This window comes from Eublepharis macularius, chromosome 1, assembly GCF_028583425.1.
Source record: "Eublepharis macularius isolate TG4126 chromosome 1, MPM_Emac_v1.0, whole genome shotgun sequence".
Taxonomy (NCBI): domain Eukaryota; kingdom Metazoa; phylum Chordata; class Lepidosauria; order Squamata; family Eublepharidae; genus Eublepharis; species Eublepharis macularius.
The window spans coordinates 32,635,708-32,648,885 of record NC_072790.1 but is presented as its reverse complement, the minus strand read 5'-3'; the positions used below and the strand labels follow the sequence as shown (position 1 = coordinate 32,648,885).

At 42.7% G+C, this 13,178-nt stretch overlaps 1 protein-coding gene across 2 annotated transcripts in view; it reads right to left on the bottom strand.

Annotated features, from left to right (window-relative positions):
* The window catches only part of TRPM8 (transient receptor potential cation channel subfamily M member 8), a 69,374-nt gene extending 61,174 nt beyond the window's left edge, over positions 1-8,200 (bottom strand). For both annotated transcript variants that reach the window (XM_054977617.1, XM_054977626.1), the window contains exons 1-4: positions 8,111-8,200; positions 7,395-7,468; positions 4,262-4,418; positions 702-879 (exon numbers count right to left, since the gene is read on the bottom strand). In XM_054977617.1, the coding sequence (XP_054833592.1) occupies positions 702-879; positions 4,262-4,418; positions 7,395-7,468; positions 8,111-8,200 (499 nt within the window). The remainder of the gene's footprint in view (positions 1-701; positions 880-4,261; positions 4,419-7,394; positions 7,469-8,110) is intronic.
* Between the last annotated feature and the right edge of the window lie 4,978 nt (positions 8,201-13,178).

Genomic DNA, 13,178 nt, shown 5'->3' with positions numbered 1-13,178 from the left:
AGCTGCCACCTGGCTGCAGGGCATGCTAGCTGTATCAAGGAAACCCAGCTCCAACTTGTTAAAAAATGCAACATCTAGTTTTGCCCTTTTTGAGAATAATAATATGCTTTCCAATCACAGGGTGATCCTTGCAGTTATATATGTGGTGGTGCATGAAATCTTCCCTTCCCTTCCTGTTTTACAACCCCCGCCCCCCACAAAGGACCATTGTATGTTTGGGAAGGACTGTTAACAAGTCTTTCATTCGTGCATATCCAACACGTTACACGCTCCGCAGAAATGTGCTGATAGCTACAAAAGGAAACTGGCTTGTGTCTTTCTCTAAGCAGTACCTACCAGCCCTGCAAGAAGTCACATCACGAGAGTAGGTGCCTGCTTAGGAGGCAGCATGGCTTGAGTGAGGAAAATGTAGACAACAGATAGCCAATGCCCCTGTCATGCCAAAAATCAGGGCTCCAACCTTGCTGCCTACCTTCTCCTCTTGTAATCTGCAACATTCTTTTCGTCTCCCGTAAGTCTCCGGGTTGTACATAAGCCACAATTCTTAGTACACATAATTAGAAGCCAATCTCACTGAAATACATGAAATTGATTTCTAAGGATTGGGGTGCAAAGTTACTTGTATTCAAACTTGCATAATTGAGGGGAAGATCAAAGTCCACCATGGTTTGGGCTGCGCCAAAGCGAGGGTGCTGGTTTACCTTTCGACTGTGCAATGTAGATCAGCCGGCTGACAATCTTGCGCATTCGTGGCTTTAAAGCAAAGTTTTTTGCACCGCCTGTGACAGAGATGATGAGGTTGGGTGTCTTCAGGTGCCACTGTTGGGTCATGAGGTCGTAGAGGGTTTCAGAGTCTGTATCACACGACAGGCGGATATACTTGAGAAAGAGAGAAATGCATTTTTACAACAGGCAAAATATTTCAGTTCGTTGCATTTTGCCAATGCCTTTATACTCGGGCAGACCACTTCATTCGGGCAGGTCTTCTTCAGTGGCTTCTTTAAACATCTTTAAGTCATGTTGCTGCACACACAAAAAGCACCCATGGCGAGATCTGCCAGGCCCAGCATCTCCTCTAATGCCTTCTTGGTCCAGGTACCAGCACCAGTACTCCCGTTAAACAATTATTACCAGGGCTTTTTTTCAGGAGGAACGCAGTGGAATGGAGTTCCAGCACCTCTTGAAAATGGTCACATGGCTGGTGGCCCCGCCCCCCTGATCTCCAGACAGAGGGGAGCTGAGATTGCCCTCTGCACCAACGGCGCAGAGGGCAATCTAAACTCGCCTCTGTCTGGAGATCAGGGGGTGGGGCCACCGGCCATGTGACCATTTTCGCCAAGGGCGACTTAAACTTTAAAAAACTCCCCCCTTGTTCCAGCTGACCCAAAGTGATGCCATTGCACAGTCCTGAGTTCCACCACCTCTTTTCCCAGAAAAAAAGCCCTGGTTATTACTGTTTTAAATCCCCTGTGTTCATATATTCATTTTATGAATTCTGTGAGCCTCCTCAAGCACTTTAAGAAAACTGGCACAGAAATGGCCTAAAAGTACAATCCTAAACAGAGTTACTCCAGTCTAAGCCCACTGAAATCAGTGGGTTTAGACAGGAGTAACGCTACTTAGGATTGCACTGCAAATCCATAAATAACTGAGCAATTTTTGCACACCAAAGATTAACATGTGAAAAAAGCGGAGAAGCCTCTTTTGATTCATGCAAACCTTCCATTTTCTGAGGAAGCAAAAGTTCAGGATCAGGAACTTGTTCGAGAAATAACCGTGAGTCATGCTTGCATTTTCAAGGATCTATCCATCTTGGTAAATAATATAAATACGGGTTCTGTATAGCTAATTTTCTCTGCAGTTGCTGTGATACTTCTGGCTGGTTTCCATGTGTAATTACTCAGTCGCAAGTCCCACAAATGTGAATGGGTCTTACTCGCAGCCTGGGGTGCGTAGGACTGAAGACTTAATGAGTATAATGGGATGTGTAATTATTGCTTCAACAAAAGAAAGGCATATACATTTCAAAAATATTCTAGACAGTACAATTTTCAATGCTAACTAAGCTACAGATGATACACCGCCCCTTGAAAACCCCGGGAAAAGCACCTCCTTCCAGGTTTTAAAATTTCCAGCAATTTGACATGCGTATGCTTAATTTAACAAAAGCTTAAATGTTTTTCCCCCTTCTGTAGTCTTGGTAGCAGTGGAAAGTGCTATCGAGTTGTAACCAACTTATGGCAATCCCTGCTGGGGTTTTCAAGGCAAGAGAGTAACAGAAGTGGTTTGCTATTGCCCGCCTCTGCATAGCAATCCTGGTCTTCTTTGGAGGTCTCTCGCCCAATTACTAACCAAGGCCGACCTTGCTTAGCTTCTAGGATCTGAGAGCCAAACTACAAGTGACGCCTGACACTAGTTGGACACTTGTCAGCTTCCCTCAAGTTTTGATGGGGAATGTAGGCAGCTTGACGGAATGTTGGACAAGCCACAGTTGAAAAGTCCATTGGACAGCAGTTGGAGAGCCAAGCTGCAAGACCAGGACGCCTACATTTCCCAACCTGTGTCCAACCTGTGTCATTCGTCACTTGTAGTTTGGCCCTCAGATGCATTATATAGCACCCCAAACATCTTTGTCATGGAGCACTTTTCAGTGACAGGGAGTCATTATTACAGCCGTGTTTCCTGGATTTAGTTAAGCGTTCTGGAAGGTGCTTTAACGAGCTGAACCACCAAGTTCTCAGTGTAATTTGGGATCATTTTTCCCCCTATTACACACACCCATGCTGGTGGATGCCTGCCTCTTAAATTAAATAAACATTTGAAATACATTTAAACAGTAACTAGCTAAAAATCAGTAGATTTTGCTGACCCTGTAGATTTCCTTCTCATAGGAGATGCTTATTTGCTTACACAGAATAAAGCACTTGCTACCAGGGCTTTTTTTCTGGGAAAAGAGGTGGCGGAACTCAGGATGCCACAATGATGTCACTTTGGGTCAGCTTGAACAAGGGGGGAGTTTTTTAAAGTTTAAATTGCCCTCGGCGAAAATGGCCGGTGGTCCCGCCCCCTGATCTCCAGACAGAGGGGAGTTTAGATTGCCCTCCGTGCCGCTTGGCGGTATGGAGGGCAATCTAAACTCCCCTCTGTCTGGAGATCAGGGGGCGGGGCCACCGGCCATGTGACCATTTTCAAGAGGTGCCGGAACTCCGTTCCACTGTGTTCCCACTGAAAAAAAGCCCTGCTTGCAACTAAACCCTACAAGCAATGGCAAACTACACAGAGGCAGGCAATGGCAAATCACCTCTGTTTGTCTCTTGCGTTCAAAACCCGACAGGGTTGCATAAGTCGCCTGCAACTCATTGGCAGTTTCCACCACCAGTAAACTTCAATATTTATACACTGAACCAGCACTGCATAAAATCTGTTCTGTCCACTGCACAACTATTAGTGAAATCCTAAGCCGAGTTACTCTAGTCTAAGACCGTTGGTTTCACTCTGCTTAGGATTTCATGATGTGTTTAACCCAGGAGATTTTTACATTGCATTTCTACTCACAACTCCAAATTTCCTTCTCAGTGTATAAAAATAGAAAAGGAATATAAACTCCCCAGATATCCTCATACTTTTTGAAAGACACAGAACTTAAAGGGACTTTCACAGTGCAGTCATAAACACAGTTACACAACTCTAAATCCACTGAAGTCAATAGATTTAGAAGGGTGTAACTCTGCTTAGGATAATAGTAAAGAGTCCAGTAGCTCCTTAAAGACTAGCCAACTTTATTGTAGCATAAGCTTTCGAGAACCACAGTGCTCTTCGTCAGATGCAAGAGAGCTGTGGTTCTCGAAAGCTTATGCTACAGTAAAGTTGGCTAGTCTTAAAGGTGCTACTGGACTCTTTACTATTTTGCTATTATAGACTAACATGGCTAACTCTGGATATGCTTAGGATGACACTCCAAATGTATAATAAAGCAAAAGTCCACCGCCACCTTAAAGATTAACTTTTATTTCAATATGAGCTTATATGAGTAAGATCTGAGCTGTGATTCCCAAAAGCTCATGTTGAAATAAATATTGTTCGTCTTTAAGGTGCTGCTGGGTTTTCATTTTATTTTGCTATGACAGCCTAACACAACTACTCCATTGCAATTGTCAATGTATGTCATTAGGCAAACCCAAATTATAGTTTCCTCTTCTGCAGTTAAAAGTCTTAGACTGATCCAAGATTAGTCTAAGAGAGGAGAGGCATTTTAACTTACCTTCCCTCTCTTGCCCAAGTTTTCAAATTCAATGTCTCCAAAGGCATCTGTCGGGAGTTCTTTAGTGTGTTTCTTGTAATTCCACTTCTCGTTATTATTAATTTGAGCGCCTTCTATATGCTGAGATTTTGTGTAGCCACATTTACACAGATTGTCACTATCAAGATACACAGGAAGAGAAATTACAGTTAACCGCCACTTCATTCTGCTTGGTTGCTATGTCAGGATGCCGTACTCAGGAGAGTAAGCTAACATCGCAATCCTAGGCAGAGTTACTCGGACTCCAGTCTAAGCCTATTGAATTCAATGGGCTTAGACTGGAGTAACTCTGCATAGGATTTCATTATAAGTCTCTTAGGGCACGGGTCAACCCAGGTCTCTTATTTCAATCTTTGCAAGCTTTACTAGGCGTTGGATGTGCACTAGGATGTGCACTGGGAATTCTTTACTAGGCGTTGGAGGGAGAACAAAGCATTAGCAACTCATGCAGAACTTCCTTTAAGCGGCCTTGGGAACAGACACGATGTGTTCAGAGCCTCAGAGCCAAGCTACAAGTGATGCCTTACACAAGTTGGACACTTGTCAATTTACCTCAAGTTTTGATGGGAAATGAAGGTGTCCTGGTTTTACAGCTTGGCTCTCCATTACTGCTGCAAGACCAAGACGCCTACATTTCCCATCAAAACTTGAGGGAAGCTGACAAGTGTCCAACCTGTGTCAGGCGTCACTTGTAGCTTGGCTCTCAAGATTGAAGCAATAACCTGGAAAGTTCTTCACAGACTCTGCTGGGAGGAAAAAGCAAGTATCTTTCAGTGAAATCCTAAGCAGAGTTACTCCAGTCTAAGCCCTTAGACTGGAGTAACTCTACTTCGGATTTCACTGTTTGTCAGATTTCTATCTGGCCACTGCAACCACCTCAGTCCAGGCTGCACTTCTGCATTTCACTCAGTGTGGGTCTGCCTTGAAACTGATGCCAGCCTAGAATATGATCACATGCCTCACTTCTGCTAGGTGGGACTAAAATGGTGCCTGGATAGTGATTAGCAGGGATTCTATTTTTATTCATGTTTATGTGGAGCAGTAGCATGTGGTTTTATAGACTATTTCCTGGTATGTGCTTGGCAGGAAGTACTTAAGGCTGCCAGAGAGAGGTTTCTTTAAATCCAGGAGCTGGTCTTTATTACCTTCAAGTCAAATCCATCCCTGTTCTCTTCATGAAAATGTTTGTGGGTCCATCTGTGCCCATCTTTCCAAACAGAAGTAACTCGCTTCCACGTGAACAGAGTAATCCTACGCTCCAGCTACACTGACCGAAGACTAATAGGAATGCTGTGAAGATTCCTGCTCCGGCATATCTTGGGATAAACTAATTGTAATGTTTTGCCATGTAAATTGTTTCTCATATATTGTCGAAGGCTTTCACGGCCGGAGAACGTTAGTTGTTGTAGATTTTCCATGCTGTATGGCCATGGTCTTGGCATTGTAGTTCCTGACGTTTTACCAGCAGCTGTGACTGGCATCTTCACAGATGCCATACAGCCCGGAAAATCTACAACTAAATTGTTTCTGTTTTTTATTTCTGCTGGTTAATGTGAGGTTCTGAATGTATGGGTCAAACCACACAAGACAAAATACACTTGAATTACACTCAAATTACACTCAAATACAAAAGAACCCTGTGGTGCAGAGTGGTAAGCTGCAGTACTGCAGTCCAAGCTCTGCTCACGACCTGAGTTCGATCTCGGCAGAAGCCAGGTTCAGGTAGCCTGCTCAAGGTTGACTCAGCCTTCCATCCTTCTGAGGTCGGTAAAATGAGTACCCAATTTCCTGGGGGTAAAGTGTAGATGACTGAGGAAGGCAATGGCATACCACCCCGTAAAAAGTCTGCCTAGAAAATGTCGTGATGCGACGTCCCCCCATGGGTCAGTAATGACTCGGTGCTTGCAAAGGGGACTACCTTTACCTACCTTACACTCAAATACACTCGAATTACAAAACACACTCGAATTACCCATGTAATTCAAGTGTATTTTGTCTCATGTGGTGAGACCCTCTGTTTACTGTGGTTAAAATGCAGACCTCTAAAGAAGGAAGGAGAGGGGCTGGATAGGTGAGTGAAGCATACTGTGATTGGATAGTAGCTGTACTCTAAGGGGTTAAGTGAATTGCAGTTTTAGTCAGAGCGCTGAGGGAAAGTGTTCAGTCAGTCATTCGGTCAGTCAGTGTGGAAGCCTGTGTCTATGTGGGTGAGGGGAGAGTTATTCTGGGAGGGAAGTGTTGAGAGAAGTTTGTGCTTTTTTTTCTGGAAGAAATCAGCCTATGTGGCAAGTGAACTACTGGAAACTCAGAGAATTTATACATATATTGGTTTCTTCTTTATGTGGAACAGTAACATATGGCTTTATAGATTATTTCCTGATATGCCGTATTCTTTTGGGGATATTTTTACTCTAAGTGGCAGCTGTGGAGAACAGAAGTCTTAGTGACTGGGTCTGTACATTAAAGATCTATACCTATATTGAAACCACTGCACTTATGATCATTTCTGAAACCAATACGCTTATGAATTACTCTGAAACCATTATGCATATGTACTTATAAACTATTTCTGGTTAAGTAAAACACCTACTTCATCTAGAATAAAGGATTCCTTTTTTTTTTTTTACCTCACAGGCACTCCCACATGCTGACTGTTCTGTCATACTACTATCTATCGCTAAGATGTCCTATACTGAGAGGGAACTAAGGCAAAAGTCTTTGGTGGCAGCAAAAATCTAAGAGAACACTAAGGAAATCAAGGAGGCAGTAATATACAGGTCACATAGAGGGAGCAAAATGGCCCAATGATTTTGGAGACTTGTTATCAGCATGATCTCACTGTAATGCCAATGTACTGTTACACAGCAGCAGTGGCAAAATCTGCCCAGCACTGCCACTGGAGGGCTATTTTGGGCAATGCTATGGATGTGGTGGTGGGGAGAACAGAATCTAGAGGAAGATGATGCTATTTCAGCCCAGGGGTCTCCACTCCCCCCACACCATGATGACATTTAGTCACATGAAAATGGTCCAAGGCATATCATAAAAACCCATAACTAAAAATTACACAAATTGTCAGTAAGTATTTGCTTACATTGATTTGGCATCTTTGGTGAAAAAGACACATTCTCTCTTCTTAAAATTCTCTTGAATGAAGTGCACCAAATCCTTTAGGAGCAACAATTGAAAGATTTGGATGAATTACACTTCTCGAAAATTCAAAAAAACTAAGTATACATTTCTTTAGCAATCATTTATTTTGAAAAACACACATTATTTCCAACAGTCAATTTGCAAAGGTAGACCTGCTTTAATGTTCAAAGAATACTCAGCATAGCATTATTGCAAGAATCCTGCAGATCTCTTAAATTTACACCTAAAACTTCAGACACTTATCCACAGTATGAAAGCCAGCGTGGTGCAATAATTAGAGCCACTTGTGCCATCAAAGTTCCAGTCGAACCAAAGAATATGAGAAATTTTTTCATGCCCCTAACTCTAATTCTCAGGTATTTTTTATGAAGACCCCACAGATCAGGTCCCTGTGAGCTTCTGCTTAGCAGTCACTCACAGTAAACAACATACAGGCAATCCGATTATAATGGCCAACCCTTATTTTAAAAGAATGTCCTCAATTTTATGTTCTCTGTACATTACAGTTCCATTTACCATCATTGCAGGATTCTGAAGGGGATTTTACCAATATCTATTATTTTATTTTAAAACGTTTGTCCCTAGCTTATCCGCAAAGGCTTGAGGTGGACAACAATAGATAATTTGCAAAATATCAGCATTTCACGGCTTACTTACATTCTCGTTGTATGAAAGATCTGTGCTACGAGAGATACTGGAGTAAAGACTTTTTGAACTCTCCAAGGTACCATTTCTTCGGCTTCTCATTGTATATGTGAAATTGGAAGTAGCCCAACTGTCCAATGAGAAAAAAAAAGTTTGAAAGCAAGCGTGGGATTTGAACTGTCGTATTTTTACAGTTGATATTCTGTGATTTTGTCATTTGTAATGTCATGATAGCGGTTCTTACAGAAAGGTTTGTAGAAGTTGGTTGGGAGATTCTCTAGCACCGTCAAAGCATAAAGTCATAGGCTTCTGCTAGTGGCTACCTGGCAACAACCCATTCTTCCACAGTCACACAGTCCCAATGGTACCACTACATTTCTTTTGGTCAGTTGTAGGCCGCTAGCTCTCCATAACTAACTTTGTCATTATTTCCTGATACAACTGTGCTTTCACTTTATTTTGGGTTTTTTCTGTTTCTAATTTGCCATAATTTCCTTAATGGATAGAGAACACAAGAATAGCTGAGGATTGCAACATAAGACAAAATAATAAGTGCATTCTTGTTTCTTTCCCTGGCACACAATGGTTCACTTATTGACATCTCTTACCCTGCAAGAACCACCTACCATGTATGTAACACTAGTCATAATGTATCATATAGCAAGTACATATATCCTCCTACTGAGTTTTGTACTATAGCTCATTACCAAATTTTTGTTGATTGTTGTGAATGTTATACAGATTTTCTCTAAAAAACAGTGAAAACAGAAAAATCCAGGCTATGCCCACCACTATGACAAGGAATTACACATAAAGAGGCTATTGGTTAAAGAGATAAGGAAGTGGTCTTAAGAGATCCGTCAGTATAGGGTATAAGAAGGGACCATAGACTTCACTACTATTACTGTAAACAGTGAGGGACCATAGACTTACTATTGCTATAAGTATGATCCTACTGCGTAGTTCCTGTGTTAATATATCAGTCATGGAATTTGCCTATGCTCTGTTTAAACATTGTCAAATCTTTCTTTCTGTCTTGCAAAATTGCATGTATATACCCATTACACGTATATGGAAATGTCATTGATATTTAGTGTACTGACTCACACTGTGTAATCCTCCCAGAGTCTCAGGGCCAAGCTACAAGTGACGAATGACACAGGTTGGACACTTGTCACTTCCCTCAAGTTTTGATGGGAAATGTAGGCATCCTGGTCTTGCAGCTTGGCTCTCCAACTGCTGTCCAACGGATTTGTCAACTGTCACTTGTCCAACATTCCGCCAAGCTGCCTACATTTCCCATCAAAACTTGAGGGAAGCTGACAAATGGCCAACCTGTGTCATTCATCACTTGTAGTTTGGCCCTCAGTGAGAAAGCCGGACTATAAATGGCGTAAATAAATAAATAACAACCACATTCATTTTGTTAATATCAAGGTAACATCCTGTTTAGAGGTGCAGGTTAGGGGGAAAGAGGCTGACCTGTAAAGAAGGAGGAACCAGATTCAAATCTTACCTCTGTCCTGACCTTATTAGATGGCACTAGATAAGCCAATATCGGAGACAGTGACATATCTAGGGCCACCAAATACTCTATCCCACCTTGTATGTGTTATGTGCCATCAAGTCAGTTCCAACTTACGGCGACTCTATGAAAGAATGCCCTCCAAAAAGCCCTATCTTAACAGCCTTGCTTAGGTTTTGCAGATTGGAGGCTGTGGCTTCCTTTATTGAGTCAAGCCATCTCATTTTGGATCTTCCTCTTTTTCTACTGCCTTCCGCCTTTCCAAAGATTATTGTCTTTTCCAGTGAATCTTGTCTTCTCGTGATGTGACCAAAGTATGATATCCTCAGTTTAGTCGTCTTAGCTTCTAGGGAGAATTCAGGCTTGATTTGATCTAGTACCCACTTATTTGACTTTTTAATAATAACAACAACATTCGATTTATATACAACCCTTCAGGATGACTTAACACCCACTCAGAGCAGTTTACAAAGTATGCTAATATTATCCCTACAACAAAACACCCTATGAGGTGGGAGGGGCTGAGAGAGCTCTGAGAAGCTGTGACTGACCCAAGGTCACCCATCTGCTTTCAAGCAGAGGAGTGAGGAATCAAACCCGGTTCTCCAGATTAGAGTCCCACGCTCTTAACCACTATACCAAACTGGCTCTTTAGCAGTCCCTTCTACCATGGTAGAGCCCCACTTATACTGTTCCCGAGGGCCTACTGACTACAGGAAGCAAATGAAGGAACGCTTAGTGGGCCACAGCAGGAAGTAGGAATCAGCAGAAATTGCCACTCTCTCTTAGAAAAACTTAAGAGCCCTTAAATCTTTGGAACTGCATGGCTAGACACAGGGAGATAAAAACATTATTAGTGAAAATGTGTGCCCCAAACACGTATAGTAATATTTAAAAAATCTACACACACAAAATTAACAAAATGAGGTGGACCAATAGATGAATTTAATTTTTGTGTACAATTATGTTTGCCTGATCGTACAGGAGAATGTGAGAGAGAATATTTGTGCATGCATGGCTGCATGTATGCAAAACTATATACATGTGTGGAATGGTGCAAAAAAATTAGAGGTGGTGGGATATAGGTTAGAAGTTTCCCCTCTTACTCATATATATATAAAATATCACGCCCCTCCTCTGTTTCCCTTTTAAAAACAGGCACAGAAATCTCTACGAAATCCTCTGGCAAACATTTCCCTTGATGCCGTAAAAGCATGTCATCAGAGGAATTGGCATTTTTGTATAGTAAATAAGTATCGACGGCATGACTTCATTCCCTTCAACCACACAGTCTCTTATTGAGAAATGGCTCCTTTACTCTGTCTGACGCGTCAAAAACAAATTTCTTTTCCCCTTCATCTAGCAGAAAAGTCCACAGTGTGCACGCTCTCTCTGTCTCTGTCTCTGTCTCTGTCTCTCTCTCTTTCTGTGTAACTAAGAGTACACGCCCCAAAATGACACTTCGGAAAGCTGAAGCTCATAGCAGCCTCCAGCACTTCCATTGCATCCAGCTTCCACAAAACGATACCGCTGGGTGCCATCCCTGCAGAATCTCTACTTACGCTTCAGTTAGTAACACTATTAGAAGAAATTAACTTTCGGTAACTACGTGCCAGCTTGCCCCACCTGCCCCTCATTTCCAGTGGTCCCTCTGAGACCTGATTCACATGAACACCCTGCAGTTGCCACAGCAGACAGTTGCAGCATTAAAAACCCATCAGATCCAGTAAAATCAGCTTTTTTCGCAATGGATTTTGATATGAATTATTATTACCAAAGGGGCGGGGGAGGCTACCAGGAGAAGCTGTTCAGCAATTTGAAACCGACTAGTTAGAGCGCTGCTGCGAACAGAAGTTATTTCTCAGCTACAAAATCGGGACACGTAAGCCCTGCGGTCAATAAGGACAGGTTGTTTTCAAGCGTCTTTTTCTTTTTCAAAAAATTCCAGTCTGCAAAAGCTTTTTATCTTTGTTTTTTTTTAATTTTAAAAAGGCTTTCTATTAGTTCCAGCGGTACATTAAAGCTGCGAGAAGTGGCGTGCACACTCATATTGTTTTAGGCTACTCAGGAAGTGTGCTCCAGACTTGTCTAAGCGGCCACAAGGGTCCGCGCAGACACGCATCATTTGCGGAGTGCGGCAAGCTGCAAAGCCACTCGCACTCTCGCTGATACTGATAAGACGTACCGTCTTCCCTACAGGACTGAGCTCAGGAGAAACCAGTTCTGGTAGTGAATGCTGAGCACAGAAAGAACACACAGTTGTGTTGTTCCTCCCTGCTCACACACACTTTCCCACAGTCCACTCTAAATTCATACGACTTTGAGGCGGAGGTCAGATGCTTTGTCCCTAGAGATAATGGAAGTCTCCGTCCTGAGCTCCACCAAAAACCCCGTTATATGTTCAGCCAAAAGTGCAGCTCTTCCCATAGCATAAAAACTCATGCTGACACCTATTAGAACAAACGTCCTAAAAGGAGTACTTAATTTCTAAAGATGGACAAATATTTGGAATAGGTACATTCGCATTGTCCACAGCAGTGTCTTACAATAAATTACAGGGAAGAAAGCAAATGTATGTTTCTGAACTTCTCAAGAAGAAATTCTCTGACTTTCCACAGTTCCATAAACTGAAATCATTGTTATTCAGGGATGCTAGATTTTTTTGTATTTAAATAGTCTTTTCCAGTGGCGTAGCCAGGGCTTTTTTTCAGCTGGAACACAGTGGAACGGAGTTCCGGAACCTCTTGAAAATGGTCACATGGCTGGTGGCCCCGCCCCCTGGTCTCCAGACAGAGGGGAGTTGAGATTGCCCTCCGCACCACTGGAGCGGCGCGGAGAGCGATCTGAACTCCCCTCTGTCTGGAGATCAGGGGGCAGGGCCACCAGCCATGTGACCATTTTCTCCGAGGGCAACCCACTGAGTTCCACCACCTCTTTTCCCAGAAGCTGTGTGTGTTTGTGGCAACAAAAATGCAAATACACTCTCACAGCATCTTAAGGACTATCACAGTTACTGTGGCGTAAGCTTTTGTGGTCTTGAGTCCACTTCATCAGAAGAATGAAGTGAACTCTTAGGAAGCTTTTTACATGGGGTGGGGGAGAAAAAAACCTGGTGAATGATGGGCTAAAATGCCTGCTTTGTGGCATTTCTATGTACAAGTATGTAGTTAAGCACATTGCTGGTTGGCAAACGATTGTATATGTGACAGCGCGACAACTGTGATAGCGCACACGCCTTCCTTTGGTTAAGCAATTTAGCACTTAAAGAGTGAGCAAATTGTCCAACCTGTTGATCTCTTGGCTAGCGCTATCAAACTAGTTGATGAGTTGTAAGTCAGTAGTGTCCCACTGGAGTGCTCCTTCCAAGTTCTTGTGTTGAAGGGGACTTTCAGGCCAGCCACAGAGCATCCTGCCAGGCTGAAATGTTTCAGGATTCTGCCGCTATGTGTCTATTTATTTTTCTTAGTGACTGACCCTTTGCCATATGATGCCAGGAGAAGCACATTGCTCACATAGCATAGCTTGTATCATGAGGCCTTAATGGTACTGTACATG